We start from the raw sequence: 22494 nt of genomic DNA, 5'->3' as shown, positions 1-22494 counted from the left end.
GACCTCAGTTAAAAATGATATAATTTGGCAAGTTTTAATAGAAAATTATATACTTGACTCATTGCGTTTAGTAGGTTTATAACAAAGTGTGTGAAAACTTGCCAACTTGTTATATCATTTTTAACTGAGGTCTGTGTATGGAACTTGGTACTTATGTATTTAGATCTCACTTCTTTTATAGGCGAAGCATTCCAATATTATCGAACTTGGCAGCCTTTCACATTTATGTTTTGGGTGGGATATGTATATACAAGGCACAATTTCAGATTCCGTGCTACTACTGAGAAATTTCCAAAAACCCGAAAAAAGCCTAGCGATACTTTGCCCGACCCGGGAATCAAACCTGAGACTCCTTGTCTGGCAGTCGCACTTGCGACCATTCGACCAACCAGGCAGTCTGTCTGTGGCGTGACCTAATGATGTTATGATAAGCATTGCTAAAAATGGTAATGAACAATGAAGAATGGTAGTTGTTTGGTGCGTGATATCGATGGTTAGAAATAAATACTCATAATATGTATATGTATAGGTATTAAATTGTCCTACCTATATTATAATTATCTATTGTAGCCATTGTAGGTACAAGTACCTACTATGTAGCTTTTCAGTTTTAAAACCTGAAGAATCTTAATTTCCATAAAGTGCCGAGATATAGCTAAAGTCGTCATGTTGTAAGTTATCCACCTGATTTGTTAGAATTTTTAAGGGATTTTGTTGTATGTAGTTTTAGATTGTAGTTTTTGTACAAAATAATATCTCTGCTAAACTTCCAAAATTACGAAGGAATGTAATTATAAAACAAGTAACGTTTAACTCTTATGCCCTTCGAAATAAGGTACATTCTTTATTGCGAATCAGTTATCAGACTTGGATAGCACGCGCGCATGCGTTAATCGACTCACCTACTATTGCTATCTTTCTTGTTTACCTCGCTCTGTCTCTTTCGCACACGTCAATCCACCGTTCTACCAACATGGCCACGATAAGCCGTACTTCGACTAAATTATTTAGAAAAATACAATTTTCACCGGTTTTAACGCGTAATTTTAGTAATGTGAAAAGTGATAATTCATTAAAAAAGATTCTGACAACCTGTGTGTGCGTGGCTGGCGGCGGATTTGCGTTTTATGCTGTAAATAAATATGGGAGGAAGAACACGGTTTACGCTCTCAAGGCGAAGGTTAGTCATTATTTGATGTATTATTCATGTATTTCTGCACTATTAACGCTATTATGACGCGCACAAATGTATATTCGATGTTATCAAATAGGAAACATCTTTATAAAGGTTAGTTTATGTCATAGTTTTTTATTAAAAACGCAATATCGAGACATTGTTTATAAATAGCACCTACGAATTTTGACAGTTGTGCGGACGTTCAGAAATGTTACAAGGAAACAAAATTTTACGTTTTAAAATATAAAAATCCTTGCTTTATTTCTTAACAACCTACAGCTTGCTATCGATTACCTATTTCATGGAAAGCAATAAGTATACCTGCATTTATATTTAATTGCATTAGCGATAACATAAAAAAAAAACTTATAATAGTTATGCGTTTTATCGAGGTTTTAGAAGATGTTGGTTTTAACCGTTAATACATTGCGTACTTTCAGGATTTAATAATAAGTAACATACCATATCGACATCTGTTTCTTATGTGGTGGGCAGTGATAGTGAAACAGCAATAACGATGCTAGCTCTTTGGTTTTATATCGTGGCGGGGGGTTAAGCCAAACACCACATACCTAGATACAATAATCCAGACCATTATTAAAATAATAATAATACAAAATAAGTGAATACACTATCCAACCCGTGTATCGACCGGGATTTCGAGCAATCGCGCCAACTAGTGACATTATGCGACGAGACTCATACTAAACATTGCTATTTACTAGCAAAATATTTAGTTTACTATTATTGGTACTATTCGTTCAAATTAAGATCACCTTGATACAGCCTTTTTCTAATTCAAATCCTATCACAGTGACACATTTGTTCCATATTGTTGGCACCCCTGCACTCCCTCTAATCGTCTATGATAAATAATTCAAAATTCCCGTGTTCCTATACTAATGGAATCGATTAATAATCGAACATCGGCATGAGAACTCGGTAGGCGATAGTTATTTTTTTAAGTTAACACGTGTTTAACGATTTAATGAGTTCCTCTGGTGGTGGTGAGTGGTTAATAAGACAGGAGAGTAATTGCTCGCATCGTTTAAGGATCCCGGTTTTTTTAGTGTGAAGTTTGGTTTTTTTTTTAATTGTAGTGTTGACATTGGTGGTAAAGGGTGTTTTGATTTATCGATATTTTTGGCTGTTGTTTCGAAAGGACTGATATTCTTTATTTAATATTCTTTTATTTGAAGGGATTTTTTCGAATTACTCCTCAATGAGGCCAGAGGGAGTGTCTTACTGACTAAAAACGTTCCAACTCCTGTTCCGAGCCGGAATCACGGTAACCCGCGGTATCAGAGAAGTGCAAATTCCGCACAACTCCGGAATCCGGAGTTGATGACACACAAATGACACAGATAATGAAAAAGCCGCACAACAGCTCAAGAATCGAACCTTTCTGATAAAATATAGTTAAAGCACGCGATCATAGTCAACAAACATAGCTATTTGCCTCGTATGTTCGAGAACGAATGTCTCAATATTCACATCCTTATTGAGGATAACGACGAATAGCCACGCATTTACTTAGTAACAAACACATCTTCATTGCCATAAATGAGTAATTCTGATAAAATACCTTACGGTTTCCTAAGGCGTCTTCCCACTGCTACTAACCTTTAGGTTTTGGCTAGGCTATCTTCTGTAACGTTTTCTAAAAATTGTGAAGTACCAGATTCCCTTGAACCCTCATATTTAAGAGCGTATTTTAAAAATACAGCTTATCTTTTTCATTCTCGGTAATTGGCAGAGAGCATTTTCGGCGCTCTGATTGGTTGATTCATTCGCGCCAGCCAATCAGAGCGCCGACCGTGTTCTCGTTTCGTTTTAAAGCAAACTCATACTAAGGGTACTGAGTGCTAAGCACGAAAACTTTTAAGAAAATATTCGTATCGAATAACAGCAATTTCTAAGGTCCCTTTCAAAAATCGTAATAATATGTAACTACATACCTCCATATCCTCCATCAACACGTGACAGTCCACTGCTTTTGATTTTCTAGTCAACTAGCCCATCAGCTAGGTAATGAAAAAAATATTAAACACGTATTTCTTTATTTTGTCACATAAGATACCAATACTTAGGTTAATTAAACGAATCAAAGTTCAGGAGTGGGTAAATTACGACATTTCTACGTATAAAATGTACCTAGAAGTGTCACTTTCAATCAATACATTTGAAGTTATCGAAAATATTTAGTTCCGTAATGAACAACGAAGAATGGCAAGATTAAAAAAAAAGTGTCTAATATTTAAAATAATTTACAAGACGGCCATTAAAATAAAAATTGCAATCTACCCTACTCGTATGACAATAACTAAGTTCACTAAAACAGAATTAAAAGTAAGTTTAGTTATTTATTCTCCTATGTTGTAAAGGCAGCCTTAGCTTTAGTATAAGATATATGTTTGATGGGACAACAGGCTTAAAACAGGACTATTTTCTATACAAATTGCATGTAAAATGTACAATAATATGATGACTATTTTGACCGGAATGGAAGAATTTACGGTATCATAGAGTTGTAGTCGTTTAATATTACCTTATGTACTCAGAAAGTAGGTTAAACTTATATCTAGTATATCTAAAATTCTAGACGAATAAATAAAATTTGAGTGTCCGTTTGTAATATTGAAATAACCGCTTATTACCACATGCATAATACAGACGATACATTCACCTAAATTACATTTTTTTTCAATTTTTGTCTTCCGTCTTTTTGTTCAGCCTTATCTCGGAAATGGCTGGACCAATTTTGATGGAACTTTTATTGACAGGTAGCTGATGTGCTAAGGAGAAAGTAAGGCTTTTATTTTAGAAAACTAAAAACAAAATGGCCAAATTCTGTCAGAAGTCTTATTATAAATATTATTCTACGCAGACGAAGTCGCGGGCAACAGCTAGTTGTATATTTGGTATATTTGGATTAGTATTGTCTAAATTACTTTTGGAAAGTAAGAACAGAAAATAACTTAGCCGTATGAGGACTTATATGATAAGGATTTTGTCTACGAAAGTGTGTTTTCTATATACATAAATATTTACTTGTATGACTTGCTGTATGTGTCAATAATATTGAATTTAGTATCGGTGTAATAAATACTCTCGCCTCAGACTAAGCTTTTCCCTCGTTATTTCGATCTATACAAGGGGTTGTCTTAGATCGGAACAGTTTCCAAATCAGTGGTGTGCTAAGTGCTTCAACTCGTAAAATATTTCGTAGTTTATTTCGGGGGATAAACAATAAGATTTTTTTTCTAAACGCCGAATATTTAGATATCCTCTTTCCCTTGAACAATACCTACAAATTATTTTGAATAAAATCGAATCAAACATTTAGGTAAGGGTAGTTAGTATGCACTAAAATTTTACTATCAACTTAATATTTTATAGAAATCCAACAATTTATTGCAAAATAAACAGCACACAAGTGTCCATTAGCCTCTAGTTTTAACCTCGATGACCTAAATAAAAGAGCTAAGCTTTTACAAATATAATGATAATTCAGGCTTTGATACCACCCGCCCTTAGCCACTTAGCCTACATATGAGCACTTTATAAATATTATGGGAAGATAATGCCATATTCTACACGTTAATACGTTTAGCAAACGCATTATCATATGAGTTATGCATGTAAACTTAGGTGGAATAGGCACAACGCAATATAATGTTCACCTGCAGTTTTGTCTGTATTAGACGTCGATTAAAAGTCATGATATAAAGTATCCATGAATAAAACCGGCCAAGTGCGAGTCGGACTCGCTCATGAAGGGTTCTGTAACAGCAAGTAGATGTCATAATATAAAAGTTGTAAAACGGACGGACGGACGGACGGACGGACGGACGGACGGACGGACGGACGAACGGACGGACGGACGGACAGACGGACAGACGGACAGACGGACAGACAGACAGACATGACGAATCTATAAAGGGTTCCGTTTTTTGCCATTTGGCTACGGAACCCTAAAAAGCAGGTAGGTACAATAATGTACATAAAACACATACAAAATCAACAACGGTAAAAAATGCAATTTTATTATAGCTTTTCTCGCGTAGCGGCTGCCTATGGTCATGAAGCGCAACAAAGGCCGGCAATGCACTTGTAACTCTTCTAGTGTAGCGGGTGTCTATGGGGTCCGCTAATCACTTACCACCAGGTGATCTGTCTATCCCATATATAATAAAGAATACTAGAGTATTCTAAAACTGTTACTCCGTAGACTAGGGCAAATAGTTTTACAACCTGAAAAAGGTATCGTCAATTAGATTGATAACCATAATGTCAAATAGATGGGTCCCAATAAAAGTGTAATAAAGGAAGATCATAAAAAATCAAGTTTAGTGTTGTATCAACACTCGATACTCAATTTAACAATGAATGACACAGTTTAAATAAAGGCCATATTAATCGGATCAATCGAGCTTCGGTCTTCCACTCATGCGCAAGCCCAAGTTGTTATCTGGATCGCAGTGATCGACTGGTCTCGATGACTTTTTACATTGCAGGAGTTTAACAAAGCGATGGTAAATTGAAACAATTAATTGAGATTGTTCTTTTGAACTTTTATTTAATTCCTTTGTTTAAAACGTGGTTCAGACTAAGATTTTCTCCTGTGTCGTGAGTTCGTGAGCGGTGAGTGCTTTTCGGAATATTGGGAATCGATCCTGTGACTGGGCCAATTGCGATGTCTCAACTTTACTCGTGTCATCGTTTAAATATTTTTGGTTAGGTCGTTTTTGGAGTCAAGTAAAAAATACACAATTAATTTATAACATTTTTTTTTTAATTCTTAAGGAGCACTATAATAAATTAATTAATTTTCTCTCTATTATGACATTTATACTGAAGCACGTACTTTCAATATCGCATCGGCGCCAGATTATCCGCAAATCCTGTCATTATTCCTGCGCATACGCTTTATTGCTGTGTTGCACAGAGTATAATTAACGTCGATAAACGCTTTATCGTGTCGATTAAGAGAAAGTGTGTCAATTTTATGATTTTTTTAATAAATCTTTTAAAGATTGATGCTTTTGTTGTCTGGTGGTCTGGTACCAAACAATGATAAATAAATTAATCCTTTTTAGGTAGTTAGGTATGTGTGTAAAAAAAGTACTTCGGCATGTTTTTACGCTTAACACATTGAACTCCATAGTGGCCACCGGTGACCGACGTTAGCGGTGAATTTGACTATTTAATTTGAGAATTTGACCTTCAACGGTATTGACAGTCAAAGACTTAAACTAAAATCTGAGAAACAGTTTTAGTACTACAGTTTTAATATTCTTTATAACAAAATCGTAAATGAATCCTTTACCAAAGCAATCAAAAAGTCGAGTCAAAAATCTGCATTAATTTGTGATTAGCCCAAAAATATGGTTACTAAGGTCGATGAGTCGCATCCCAGCACTAAACTCATTAAATAAAAGCTGTGTGGTTTTAGCGAATCCCTTGCATCGTCGCCGCTCATCGGGATCCACTCATACGCACCTCATAATGCGACAGGCGTGGTTTAAACAACGTTTATTTCATTTTATTGGTACTTTATAAAAGACTGAAGTATTTTTGGATGTATTTTAAGCTTTTTAGTGTAAAACGTAGTGTACCTACGTGTTAGGGTGTGATGTTATTTAACACATTGACTAGAGGTACCGGAGGATTCGTCTTCAACAGATTTTTGTTGGCAGTCAATGTATTAATTGCTAACTAGTTAATGAATTATGAGGGTTATTCATTTGGGAGGGTGGCAGAGACCCGACTAACCTATATCTTTGAAGCTGCGATCTCTCATCACTGTCAAGCGTGCAGATTATAACAAACCGTCTTACCTAGAGGAAGCTCGTAGTCTATTATTAGGCTGTCATGATCTGGTCGATCTTGATGTTAAAGGGACACAAAATGATATGAGATGATACATTTGTCGTGAGTTTTGTTAACTCATGTTATTAGAAGAAGTCGCTATTGTACTGTGTTCCAGTGAAGAACAGAGGAATCTGGTTATATCTGGTTGCTCACAATCACAATTTAAAACGCATGTCATGACAAGCAGAGCCGATATTTAAGCAGTATGTTATGAAGTCATTCGGGGAATTTCTGCTGTTATTCTCCAAGAAATATTAATATATACCTAACCTTATCTGATATTACACTTTGCTTTCCTTCTAAGAAAAACCCTGATGCACTCTTTCGTGATAAACTATCATCATGTGCTTAGTATTCGCCAAGTCAAAACAGGAAAGTGTTGAAAATAATTCTATTTGTCACCTTAATAAATAATTCAACTGGAGTACTTCTGTGGTGACCTAACCTAGATCAAACTGATCATACGAATTGATTGAGTGAACTAAAACAATACAATGGAACTAGCTGTGACTGCTGTGAGCCTCCGGCGCCGCTTCATGATTCACAGTCGATTGATCAAAGTTCTCCAGGATTTCCTATTAAAACAAAAAGTGATGGAAATGGTAATTTTTGGCATTGTTCTATTGTTTCTTGGTGATTTGTGGGCAATAGTAATGAGGTTATTTTCGATTTTGGCGTTTTAAACTAAATTCTTTGTGTCACGTTTCGATTTAGATTTGCATGTCTGCATCAGACGCTTTGGATGTACTATGCTATTCTATTTTAAATATAATGCATGAGTCTAAAGTTTTATAAGATTTTGTGAGGAGATTGCCAAAACAGTCGGATACATTCATAGTTATTTTATTGTGAGGATTCTTCCTTAAATTCGTAAACCTTGGCGGGTCGCCTACCATACATCTATAGTATCTCAACCATAAATCTATGACATACCCCATACGCTAATAGTCACGTACACAAAATTAATTCAGAACCCATCATATCAACATTCTGTGGTCTAATTTCAATCGATTCAGTATAATCAACACTTTGTATTGCCAATATGTTTGACCACAGCCGAGAAAAGGCACTGGGATTGTCCCATGGCCATGCCTTATACCGTAGATGCGTCATCTGCCATAATTTGTAACATTATCGTCACGTACTTTATATTCTTGATGGCTTTGTATTAATGTGATAGGCCTATAAGGGTAAGGTTACACTGCGGATTTTTACCACGTACAACCTGGCGGTTAAAGCGGTTTAGCCATTAGACCGATTAGTCAATCGCCCTAACTGAGACGCATGTCATCATCATCATCAGCCGAAAGACCTCCACTGCTGAATAAAATCATCCCCCTTAGTCTTCCACGTAGAACGACAAGCCGACGCATGTGCTATAGTTGAAAACAGTGTATTTTCAACCTTAATTTCTCTATTGCTACAATATCGCTACTACAATGCGTTTCTTTTCGTCATTTTATTGAAAAAACAAAATGGCTAGTACCGTACATTTCCTTGTTTCACAAACACATGCGTTGTTTAAAAACTGTCACGGTTTAACCACAGCGCGCCCTAAACCTAAGTATGATTAGACATAACCATGAGTCAGCTAAAGCCAAAGGAAATGGGTTGATGTCGTGGGCGATGCTTTATTAATTTAACACTAAACGATATCACAATGTTTCTTAATAGATTACCGGCCTACGTTAAGTCTTACTTCAATGTCTTTAGTTACGCGGTAATCAATGCCCTTAGGGTTTCGCTAGGAAATGAAATCGATCTGTTATAGGATTATGTGTAACAGTGTAATATCGTTATTTAGTGTTTAACTTTCAGTTTGTTTGTTTATTACATTGTAGATCTTGTATTATAGTTAATGTAATGTATCTTTACTCATGCCAATTTGAAGTCAGATAATTATTCATAGTCTTTGAATAACCATCGAATTTCGTCTCCACTTAATAGGACCTTCGATATGACAAAGGGCAAAAATTTTAGGAATCAGTAAATATACCACTAATTAATTATTCCTTCACTACTAAATGCTTTGCTATTACGAGTTACAATCGCTATCTGTAAAACGGTTTCACTTTTACTTTAGCACGGGATTAAAAAATAAAGGAGTATGAAACAACACTGTTGCAGTATCGCACCTACGAAGCGATCTAAGCGAAATTGTATACATGTAGATTATTTTTTCTTCTATGAGAAAGTTGTACATCAAACGTTTTGTTTTGTAGCAGACGACCCATGTTTCTCAGTCGACTACTTTTTTCTTGTCGAAGTAACACAATCCACTATGTCGCACTAAACTGTCCGGAGCTCTTACTATTTGTCCAAAATGTCACTGTGATTGTGAGTACGGTTTTAGGTGAGTTTTGTTACAATATTGCTTAGGGTTCGTCTTTTGTTTTTGTTTTATTTTGGGTAGTTTGTGGGTGGTATGAGTTTTCTTAGGTTTAGAAATTTATAATGGCATACTTTAAATAGTATACGTCAATGATAAGATGTGGTCTGTTGCAATTTGCATCCATTTTATAAATCTAACTGAGTTAATTGGTGAACCTTAAAGTTTTCAAAGAAGACAGCAAACTAAATATTCCATAGTACTTCCAGTAACAACCAACACAGAATCATATTGATTCATTCATCCATCATCGACTGTACGTAACTAGTCAATTGTAACAATCCTCGAAAACTTATCACGGATCACTTCTCACGACCACCTACAATTAATCAGAGAGAACGCGAACAAATGGTAGGGCACACAGGCGCGCTCGTAACAAAACACTTGAATGGCGCGCGATAATATCAAACTCACGATTAAAAGTAAATCAGTCGATGCTATTCAACGGTTTAGCCCTAAATTGTAGCAACCCCCTATAAACGGGACCATAATATTGTCCAATGCCCATTAAGTAAAGGGTGTTTCTAAGAAGAGACCACCTGCATCGCCATTGATCCAATTCCTAATATTGGTCAGTGTATCACGAGTAGATTTTTTGTCATCCTTTGTGATAGTCGTTGTCTAGTGATATAATGAGATAATTTGTTGTCATAGCTTTGTTAGCTGTGTGTAAAGAATGGAACTTGATTTTTGGTTATTTATGGAAAACTTTGCTTTTTGGGATACTAACTATGGGAAGCTAAATGGGATGTGTCAGATGGAAATATGTACAGAAAGTGATGCCTTTTTGGGCTTACTAATATTTATTATTTTAAATGACTATAAAAGATTATGAAGTGGTGTCCTGTTTAGCGATACATAAGCAGAGGCAATGCTGATGAAGCTAGCGTTCTGAATGTATGAGCTACAATGTATTAACTCCATTTAAATAAGAATCATTAAATCAAAACTAATTCAAGAACGCAAGTCATTGTTTCATAATTTTTATTAGGCAACACCCAAAGTCCACATGAGTGAATCATAGACACCGTTGAGCCTATCATTATTCCGGTCAAGTGGCAAAAAATGTCGAATTTATTTCTTATGGCTCTTGCAGACAATTACTACTTCATTTCAATTTGGGTGACAGCTGAGCTATTGATGCTGGATATTATTATACAAAAGTAACCGTAAACCATTCGTTGTTCAACTTGATTGAGTTATGATCTAATGATTCTATTGCAATAGCTTTATTATACCTAATTAAAATGAGTGTGAGACCCAATCAATAATAGCGTCAGCCAATATATATAGTTTCGTATTTTTGTTATGCAGTTGTGCAATGGCTGAGAACTCATTGAATAGTAAAGTAAAATATTACAAGTTAAGTATTCACTCTATTTGGTTAATTTGACCACGAAGGCTGTTATAGATGTTTTCACAATAGTGTCTGGAAGGATATAATAGGTCTATCTAAGTCATTAGGGGAGGCTTATGTTCAGCAATGGACGCCTTGTGGCTGATAGTATGGATAAAAATTCCATGTACTGTGATTACACATATTACATACAGCTCCTTCTTTGTGAGGAAGAAGGATACAATTTAAAAGAAAATTAGATCCGGCTCTTTCAAATAATGTCGGCCATAATTTTGTTGAAAGTGCAGAAACTTATTGACAAGTCGTTTACAAACGTTAAGACATTATTCCGCTTTAACGAGATGTGAGAAGTTAAGCAGCTGATCTTATGGTCAGACGGGAAAATAAGCGATTGTATGTTGATGCTGTTTGCGTTAACACACAGATTTCTTACCTCGTAAATTCTCCGTGACACCTGTTCACTTTGATTAAGACATGCGATTGTGAAATACGTAGTGCAAAAGCTGTTTGGAGAAAGGTCTCAATAATACAAGTTACAAATGGTTATGACTTACAAACATTTCATATTATGTCTCATTAAGGTTTAACAAGTTCCTTGATAGAGATTTTCTCCAGTTACTGTTCTTTCAAAACTGTTGAAGTAAGGGTAAAAGTTCCTATCTTTGCTGCCGTTTGAACTCCGCAACGAGTCTCGAAACTTTCAACAACCCTCATTTCATTTGTTATCACCTCCGCTTTACTGGCTATATCAACGTTACTTTTGGAAATCTTTCCCTAATCTTTTCATTAATCTATCGTCAGTCTAATAAACAAAAGTGCTCCCCTTATTTGGTTCCCCATCAGTGACAGTGTCTCCGCTAATTTACCCTTCGTTTCGCAGACGATTAGAGGTCTGACTCGACTGTAATTGATTGTTTCTGCGCACGTCTGCTCCTGAGAGTCCCCCAAGCTGTCTGGACGTCGTTAATTACTTACCTCTGATAACTTCGTTTAGGGGAAATTGTTCCGGAATGTTCTACAGAAATTACTTTTGTGATTATGATAGATTAATTCATAACGTGTGGGCGAATCTTCATGTTCATGCGTTTTATTGTTTATTTTTAGTGTCGTTAAAACATCTATTCATATGAAAATTCAAATATGAATGCGTTGTTTTGGCTACGCTTCTCGCGGAGGAACAATCCGTGCAATTAGAATAACGTTCGACAATTTTAGCGAAGTTGATCCAAGAATGCATTTTGGCACCAACATCGAACAAACGCGGTCACACGTCTTCAGAAAAAGTCTGAAAATAGTTTCGATACAGAATTCCCATTACCGGAAATAGCGCATTACATAAATCGCAAGGGGCAACAGTCCCCTAGAAATGTCACTGACAAACAAAACGTTCAAGTTAATCCCCTCCTTTTGGAATTTTTCAATCAACCACAAACATGTGACTTCATAATTTGGTTCACAGTGGGATCGCTTGAGAACCCCGGTGATAAAGATCTTGCTAGATAACTTTGAGCTTTATTATCTTAGGACTTGGGTTGAGTATTTGTCAGTGTTGTAGACGAAGGTGGAAAAAAAGTGAAATGGCGCGTACAATAGGTTATGGCGGTCATTGAAACAAATCTGTTAGGGGCGTTGTCGAGGGTAAACATCCTTAACAAGTTTGAAGAGTTAAGAAAGATGGATAAGGAGCACTTGAATTTTGATCCGATTCATCTTAAAATAGCATAAAGCTCATTTTTTAACAAGATGCGAACTAATGTTGTATTTAACTTAATCAATTGCATAGTAGTCCCATAAATTCCAAACTGAACATGATCGTAAAAGAGTTATTCAAAACAGTTATACTCTAATGAAATAATAATTTATTTTATGGTACTGTGATATTTCTTCCCGTTAGAACCGGTGACTTCCGGAGACTGTTCTGATAGTGGAATCTTCGCTCATATCTGCTGCTCTTGATACCACGATGTATTATAGATATTAAGAAACATTTTAATTAGGACCTTATCTCTGATGGATGAAATGCTTCTTATCTTTAATTCTTCTTTATCTAGCGAATCAAAGTTTCCTTCCCGTTTTATTTACATTAACAGTTCGTGTTCAAGTATACTCTTCGTTCGGGTTCTTAAATAGGCAGATTGTTTGCCCCAAATTCTTCATATGGATCTTTCTTTGAATGGAATTGTTTATTTTATTTAGGAACAGATTCGCTCTTCCGTGTTCCGCAGCTTCCGACATAGAGCACGTTTTGTTTTTAGTGAGATTATAACAGTTTGGACTTGACTAAAGCTTTTGACAGTGTAAACAAACTATCGTTCGAAATAAATATACGCACATTTGAAATATGAGAAGTTAAAATTAAATAAAATCTAAAAATAACCGTGTGAGAGTTCTCACACATCCATAGGCATTGTCAAATCAGTTCATACATCGATACTTCAAATTTGGAACACGTCGACCTGCGCCCGCGCAGCCACACGCATTGTTCACAGATAAACATCTTGTTCGTCAATCACTACCTCGACCTACCCTCATAAAAGGACTAAAAATGTGTATAGAAATATGAACTCTAGTTCTGTAAAGGTAGAGTTAAAATTAAAATAAGTCGTGAAATGAATTTTTGACTATTAATTGAAAAATAGACCATCAAGTGTAGAAGTGTTTAAGGGTTTAACATAATTTTTAAATTACAGGGCGTTGTCTACTGCGTTAATAGATTGTAATATTGTTTACTTAGGCCTTATATTGACAACATTTATTGGATAATTTAGCCTTTTGAGTACACATGTAGTTACCGTTACTGCGATTTTATTAGTAGACTAGACTGCTTTATTATTCTTATTGTCATTTAAATTCTAATGTCTATACAATTGCTATTGAAAACCAATAAAATAGTAATAAGCCCTAAATGCCTTACGGGGGAATAAACACCTAACACATATCAAATGCTATTAAATGTAGTCTTAGAAGATAAGATATGGAAGTTAAATGAACAGTTAAACACTTCCAGAAACTGTAAATTTAGTATAAATCCCATTTTTGGCTAGTTATGTTAATAGTTTCGTGTTCTTAATCCTACCGCCCGCCCTGGCGCCTAACGTTATTCCCATAAACTTAAGTTTCTATGAAATTACGAAATTATTATTATAGGGAGATATTTCCAGAGCCTAATAATAATTGAACTGCCACAATCTAGGTTAGTTATAACTAGTGTCTACTCATAGCCATAACTCATAGGTAGGTCACACGTGAGGATGAACGTAAATTAGGTAAGGACAAGAAGCGCTAACGAATGGTCAAAACAAATCGTTCAAACATTCACATCCTAAACCGGAAAGATAGGCTCCATTACCGAAATACCAACATAACAATTACAATTGCCAAAATGGAAACATACTCCCTTACAGAACTTCAACAGAAGATGTGGAAAGAAGAAGAACTGCAAAGTAAAGTTTGTAAAGGTATAAAGGCTGATTTATATAGAGCGAGCCGACTCAGACGATGTGACTAATAAATCTCAATCAAGATCAGAGATACGATATGATTGGTCGGTCGTCTGTCGGCGGGAGATGCCGATGATAGCTTACATAACTAGATTTGCGGTGGTAATGAACCTGTCCTTTTATTTTAGAATTAGCCCTTTGAAGAAGATTTGAAAGTGTTTTGTAATGGCTCGTCTATAGTTGTTGATACTTTCCTTTGTGCATCCTTTGTTACATGGCAAATTAAGTTAGTCTGTGAATGAATATTTGTAAGATCAGCTGTTATTGTATTTTGTAAGTTGTAGAAAATATTGTGGAAAATATTGCTATTTTTTGGCTCAAGCAGTCTGCGTCCAGTTAGCTACAGAAACCCTCGACAGACATGATGAATCTAACGTAACTTGCATGAAGTTAATGTACTTTTAGGAGTCACTGTCCGCCTTCCCCATTGAAGAAATAGACGCCATGTTATGAGTGTGATTTAAATAGGTTAATTCACTCTATTTATCCTAATAATATTTTTATTTCTGAATCTATTTGCTTTTGACGGTCAATTCTTCATACAAATTATATTTTTCTCAATTCTATGAATTAATGAAATAAATAGGCTATGTCAGACGTTCGTTAGACTGTCAACTGAGACAAATTGGACATTGACGAGAGCTGCCGAGTGACGGGCGTGCAATTCAGCCATTATTAATCCTACTTAGTCGCGAACCAGCTCAATATGTCAGTGGCATTTGTCGATGTTCCTGGTTCAAATGTCGGCGCTTAGTAATCATCGCAGTTGACAGTTTGTTTTACTCGTCCTAATATCAAAGCGTTATTCACCGTCCTCTAAATATCAATTCTGAGATCTGCTATTTTCGTTGGAATCGATTTTAGAATGGTAGTCTCAATAGTGCTAGCTTCATTCAGTTTCTTGCCCGCATCCATAATTAAAACAGTTGATTTTACAGCAAACATAACAAATGTAATAAGTCATTCTTAGAAGAAAAAATCATTATCAACAAATTCGCTTACACGCTTATTAATTTATTGACCAAAATTAAGCATAGTAAAAGTACATCGAGTATAATGTTCCTGAGTAGCGTTTTTCTCTTTAAAAGTGATCATATCATGTATCTTTATAATTTTACCGTCCACAAAGTAATGCTCAAGTTTAAACAGACCTTTAGTATTAGATGCATATCCTATCATACGCTTGCAATCTCAGAAGCCTAGTCGGCTACTTCGATTTAGATCTTTTTTGTAGGGATCGCTTTCTTTGTCCTTATCTGTAGTTTGCTGTTTCTTATTTTTATGATAAACTGGAAATATCGCATTATCGATATCATACATTTTATGATCTTAAGCATTCGTAGCGAGTTTATCATATTGAAGTTAAACTTACTTTAAAATCAATACCATCTCCTTTGTTTCAAATGTTCTATTGTAAATTTTAGTTGTACCTAAAGTATATTCGATTCGGCATGCCCAAAAAGAGATGGTGAGACGAACTCGACATCTATGACAATGATTGTGCGCAAAAAGTTTTAGCAGCTCTATTTACCCCGAATGAACTTTAATCAGTTTGGTTTCACTCGCCCTTATTCACTCATTTTATATCCGTTACCTAAACTTGCTATTCTACATTAGTATGAGTATCACTATCCAGACTTTCCCTACATACCACTAACTTCATAATAACACACAACGGTGTATAATTACTATAATCCCTTAAGCTAGTCCTCATGAGAGTATAATCCGTGAAACACCGCCCGTCATTGTCTGCACTAAGTGTTTCACGCTAAACTATCTGATGTAATCGTGATTCAATTTGCATACAGTTAGTTCTGTCTTATAGGTTATGTAGGCGAGACAGTTGAACATATGCTTAAACGCTTCTCTCATTCAAGACTAGTTTTCGCCTGAAGGGTTATTTGCTGTATAAGCGTTTATTCTGCTGTGTTTAACTGATGTGTTCTAGTTGTTCTTTTCAATTGTTTTGCGATGGAGTCTTTTCATTCATATGTTTTGTTTGTTTGTTTTTTAAAAGAGGACTGACTATTCCTTTTCTGTCATAGGCTTGTTAGATTTATTTTATTTTCTATTTAACTCATTTATTATTTTTTCATTGTTACAGGTAAGCTGATTTATGTTATACTATCTATAATAATTAACAGTAGGTAAGTATTATTTAAAAGTTTTGGCCTTTCACAAACTTCCGAATTGTTTATAATGCTGATTTTTATGAGTAAATTTTTCTAAGGACCAAAGTGGACTATTGAAATTCTATTGGAAAACACAAGTTAAAACATACACAATGTCTCAGATATAATCGACTATTAGGACACGCCATCTCCACACGTTCACATGCCAGATAAAGGGCAAAAGGACCAAAAACTAGGGCTTGACAATACGACCGTACAAAATGATGTATTATACGATAGGATCGATATATGTGACATAAATCACTATGCTCCTATACCAACTCTGGTTTCGTATCGCCGTTATCATGGTTTGACTCTTTATAATTTATTTTAAGGCGTCAGTACAAAGGACCACGTTTAGGATGCAAAGACAAAAGTGAGTTTGAATTCGATTTTTATTTGGCTATTGGTACACGTTGAACGTATCAAGTAATTTCAAATTGCATGATGATTGGAAACCTGCAAAAGTGTTTAAAAATAAGACATTAAACATTTTATCCCATAGATTAACCTAGTAGACAATAAACAATTCTAACATTTAGGAAAAAGTGTTGTTATAGCAAGAAGACGTTGATGATGGTGTTCATCAAACTTTTAATTGAAACAAAGTGGCTGATGATTTTAATTAAGTACATTCATATCATCATCTAACGCCAATTTGCCCCAGTCTATCCTACTAACTGTTTTATAACAAGGGATTAAGCGATTACCACGCTCCTCAAAACAAGCCGACAAGGATAGCTATCAACGTGTTGCTTCTACATTCATTTAACTCCATTTTCACGGTAGATTCTTCTAACGGAATGAACAGGAATAAACGGTATCGAGTATTAGAGCTTAACACTGTTTCAAAGACTTAAAACTAGGTACTAACCTTTGCTTAAGTCACAGTTTCAAGTAGGTATCATTCATAAACAGATCGTAAGTATTTTCTGATGGACTTTTGGGTGTAGTCTACAAAAGAAAGAGGAAATTTGCCATAATATCTACGCTTAGCAATTGGTTTGAAGATCGCAGTTACTGTTAAATATGTAATCCCCTCCAATCTGCTTTTTACGATACCCACGGGAAGAGAAGGGCTGGTGATCAAAGTATTCTAATTTCTACCACACATCAAGCTCATATATACGAATATTTATTTATAGAACAATTACGTTGTCCTGAATTTATTACATCTGCTGACCGATGGCTGTTGCAGTTGCTTTATGACCCACATACAAGACAATTGGTTCGCCATTTCTATTATAAAACCCCTATACTGTACCTATTTACTATAGCTGCCCTTTTCGAAACCACATTTTCTCTAATAATCGTCACTTACTTATGTATATTGCTAATTAAGAACACTACACTAGCTTAAAAAAAATGGTCCTTCGATACGCTATATTAAAAATGCTCTATTTTACCACAGCCATAGTATAAAGAATCCCACACACAAGACGTAACACAGTCTCATCGAATGAGCTTGAACTTGGCCAACTGATCGAATTAAATCATTCGTCGCAACCGGTCTTCCTGTGAATGGCCTGATTTTGCCGACTTATGACCATGGTACGTCGGATTTATTGACCAAAGACGAGAATTTAGACCCTAGTCCATTACAAGACTAGTAGTTTTAATAGAAGATAAAAGATAGTTGGTTAATGCGTTTAGTTCAGCGTTTAGACGTGATTGGACGGGAATGGTGTTTATTTAAAATGTTTGTCTTATATTTTCTTGGTTAGGATGTATTAGTTAGCTTTCTAGAGACTGGGTAGGTAGTATTACTAGAAGTGATATGTGTGTGTAATAGTTCAAATAATAAGATTTCTATAATTTGGACCGTAAGTAACTACGCGTCTTTTGTGCAGTCCTCATATTATGGCTATATTGTAGTAACAAAAATCAACACAAAAAGAATCAAGAGATTAAATACACATATATTATTATTATCAATTATCGACAGCTCAATTCATCCCATCTTTGACGTATCTTAAAGATTTGTTAAGAAAACGCTATCTGTTTCCGTTTGTTTTACAAAACCGATGACATATAAATCTCACTAAAACACGATACATTCTTTATTTTGACTTAATACAAGAACTATCAAATAAATAAATCAACCCACACTATTCCACACAAGCATATAAACTAAATGAATGAATTTTTATGTGTATAGTGGTGCCCTCTAGTCTCTGTTGTCAACGTTGCTTGTTGTCAACGCTTACTTCTGCTTATGGACAAATATTTTAAAATAAAATTCATTCTGTTATTACATAATGTATAGATAATAGTCTATGGCAATGGAAAACGAGCTTATTACCAAATGAGTACAATTTCAAATTGTTCTTAAAGCAAAACTCAAGATCAAACCCAAGACTTTAATCAACATGCCGATTAACAAGATATTCATAAGAGTATCTTAATCCATGACCACTCCTAAATATAAAGAAATTAAGTTACGAGACAACATACACAACACTAAAGAAATAGAAAGCAAAAACCATAATATCGATAATAAATTCCGATAAAATTAATACATTAAAGGCAGGGCTTATAATTACAAGTGGACAGGCAAGCATCCTGCAATCGAAAGTGATATTTTTTCTTATGTTTACTATCAGCGCACCCATATACATTTGTGTCGTATTAAATCGTTGGGCATGCGCTGTGGCCGTCGAGAGTGAAACAATGGCGGCGCGGGCGCAGCGCGATGGACGGTCACGCGCCCATCTGTCATGTCTTCCCGAACAGGACCCCCGTGTGAGGCTATTTTAATATAGACTGTGTCTATTTTATTAATTTTTAGAGCAGGATTGACTTGTGAATTTACATTTTTATCTCGGTTTAAAATAGTAGTAGTCAACATGATGTACTTGTAATGTTTACGCCTCACTTCACTTATTGTATTGACTTTTATTTATTTATAGCAAATGTTTATCATTAAATTAAAATCGTAATAACAATCTGCCCATCCGTGATGTTCTAAACATCATCGTGAAAGATAATGCAGTATTTTCGAATTTTTTTTCCAATCCCAAAATTATACTTCATAGCTACAAACAGTTAAATTATTTTCTAGATTCTGCTCTCAATTGAATAATACCCAATGCAATGAAAACCTTCCTTACTCCCCTAGCTTGGCTGTCAATACATCAAAGCTAACTCACATCCACAAGAAACACTAAAACATACACCACTCACAATAGACATGAATAAGACAACAACTGTCACTTGTAACACCCAAAAACTCGTGGAAGAATATCAAGTGATGTCCAAAGGTGACATTTACTGCGTCTCCGAACAGCCATTATAAAAAGCATACCTTTTTAATAACAGACACACCATTGTACGCATGTCGTCACAAATCATGTCCAAAACGAGGTTCAGTTCATTTGGAAATTGGCAATGCTGTGTGAACTAATGAACTGAGTTGTAGTTACTTTTATGTTCGGTGAATGGACTCTCTTTGGTTTGGTCTTTTGAAATGTTTGTTCTAGTAGACATTTGTCGTTTTCCCTAAAATAGTTTTTAGTACTGCTGACTGGTTCTGTTTTTATAAGATAACGTTGAGTTTTCGAAGACTTTAGTTTTATTGATATCTTAATATATTTTGATATGTCATATGCCACAAAAACGACAACAGAAACAGAAAAACCCTTTAACACAAAAATACATTTCTACTAATTGTTGTGGGAAAATGTCAAGCAGACGGTTTACGGAATATATTCGCGGTGGAACACGAATTTTGACAGGTTGCGTCGCGCCAAATTCGGCAGATGCGCCTGGGCATGAGAACAAACTGTCGCCCTCAATCATTGGTCCTTGACAGACGGGCGTTTTTGATCGATCACCTTGTCTTTGACAACGAAACAAAACCCATGTTTTGCCATGTTGGAACCAGAACAGTTTTTGCGACACATGTCTAACGGCCTCGATGAACTCGTTGCTGCTGTGGGCTTCCAAATAGCCCTTTGATGAGGGATTCTCTGATTATGACGTTTTGTGGCAGAACAATAGTAACTGTAGTTTGTACAGCTTGCTACGATCAATCATATTAAAGATCAAATAATGAAATGAATTCAAATGTTTCCAGAATTCCCAGAATTTATTCAAAACCTTTCCATGCATACAAATATGTTGAAACGTTTCAAATATATGACATGTCCTAATATTTAAACAAATAAAATAAAATAAGCTTCGTACACCAGTTTATTCAGGCTGTGTGGGCGAACACGGGATGAAAAGAATTCACTTAATATCAAATAGCTTTCACTGGTAGAATGGTGTATGCAAATGGACCGGTTAAGTTATCTATTAACAGACTAAGTACACGTCCGAATTGATGTTGACTTCAAAGGAATACATTTTTTCACTGTCTAAAAGCCTGTTACAGTTATATTGATAATACAGTTACCAAACATGTATAAGAACGTACTCTGACTCTTAAAGCAGCATCATAAGGTATGTACCGCTCCCTAGATCAGATAAATCGTTCCATATTCTCATAGCACAATAGGAGATCATTGGAATGTCACAACACGTCGATCGTGGATCTGTTTTTGTCCAGCCAAAAGACGGACGCTCCCAAATTAGACGGCAATTTATGTATCAAAAGCTATAAAACAATTTTACAATGCGGTCTACTACAAAAGGCGACAAATCCCACGTATGTTGATCGCACAATCATCCTTTTATGACCCTCCTTGAACTCTTTTTGGGGTCTTATCATTGTTTGCAATTTGAAGAGGACCATTACAATGACTTAGGGAATATTGGCTCTCCGGATGATTTGAAGGTCAAGATGAGAAATGGCTATATTGAAAGATGAACAAATTAGAAATTAATGTGCAAGAAATAAAGATAAAAATATATATAAATATAATGTATTGTTACAGAAAAATATAGCATCATAGATTACCATTCTCAAGCACAAGTGAACACTATATTTTTCATACAGAAATGTAAAAATAAAAGATTTGATATAATAATTTAGATAGATTGAAGTAATATAAACATATGCCAAAGCTTCATAAAGATGTTCACAGTATAAAATAAACACTTGGCTGCTAAATAGGCTACTGGGTGTTGGAGCGTTAAAATTGGCTTTGAAACGAATCTCGGGAGAAATAACAAAAAATGTTTTAGCGATCGACTGCTAGTACTTAAATATAGGTACAGTAGATGTGATACCGTTAGACGTAGGAGCTATTATAACAGACGATCGCTAATGACGATATTTAGTAGGTAAAAATCTTAATCTAAAAAAATAATCTGTATTTAAGGTTTCAAAACAGTTTTTGATCGTCTTCTAACAAATTCCAATGATCATGTCTGCACAATGATTCGTTGAACAGATACATTTTGTTCACAGCCGACTACAATACTCAATCTAACGACTTGACGACATCGAAATCGTCCCGCAAACCCTAAAAGACCGACTTGCCGAAATGAATTAGTAAATCGGCGTCGACATTCCCGATGCGTCCCGTCTCACGAGTAAAAAGAGCGGCGACAATGTCTAATTTATTTATGAGAATCGGTAGCCCCTCACAATGGAACTTAGAAAAGATCTTCAAATGGGCAAACAAAGATAGCGTCAATCCTTTGAAGGGAGAATCCATTTTAATTAATAAAGGGTGAGTAGACAATAAGATGTTGAACGCCCAGAAAATTGGCTGGATGAATTATTGATAGCTGAGCAGGATAAGTGTTTACTGTTACTGAAGAATAGTCCTCAGGACCCTCAATGCTTGGGCCCTCAATGATAAATAAATGTTCGTAGATTACGAGGGAAAGTTAGTCAGTGATTCATGTTGATTACGGACTTAATTATAAGTACGCTGAACAGACTTTTGGCTTAGTTGATATTTTACGACTAAACGCTAATGAAACTATGGCCATAACATTTAATGACACGAATGAAAGCTGGTGTCAGGTCTCCTGATTACGATCTCGATGTCGTCTCTCATTAATCAAGTCAAGAGTCAAGTGATAAGGCACATAAAATAACTCCAGATGTACTTTAACATTTAAATAACTTTCGA

At 35.4% G+C, this 22494-nt stretch overlaps 1 protein-coding gene across 4 annotated transcripts in view; it reads left to right on the top strand.

Annotated features, from left to right (window-relative positions):
- The first annotated feature begins 928 nt into the window (after positions 1-928).
- The window catches only part of LOC118278101 (calcium uptake protein 3, mitochondrial), a 91622-nt gene continuing 70056 nt past the window's right edge, over positions 929-22494 (top strand). For all 4 annotated transcript variants that reach the window (XM_035597174.2, XM_035597172.2, XM_035597173.2 and 1 more), the window contains exon 1: positions 929-1180. In XM_035597174.2, coding sequence (XP_035453067.1) covers positions 974-1180 — 207 coding nt within the window. In that variant the 5' untranslated portion in view covers positions 929-973. The remainder of the gene's footprint in view (positions 1181-22494) is intronic.

This window comes from Spodoptera frugiperda, chromosome 18, assembly GCF_023101765.2.
Source record: "Spodoptera frugiperda isolate SF20-4 chromosome 18, AGI-APGP_CSIRO_Sfru_2.0, whole genome shotgun sequence".
Taxonomy (NCBI): Eukaryota; Metazoa; Arthropoda; class Insecta; order Lepidoptera; family Noctuidae; genus Spodoptera; species Spodoptera frugiperda.
This window is presented reverse-complemented; position numbering and strand designations above follow the sequence as displayed.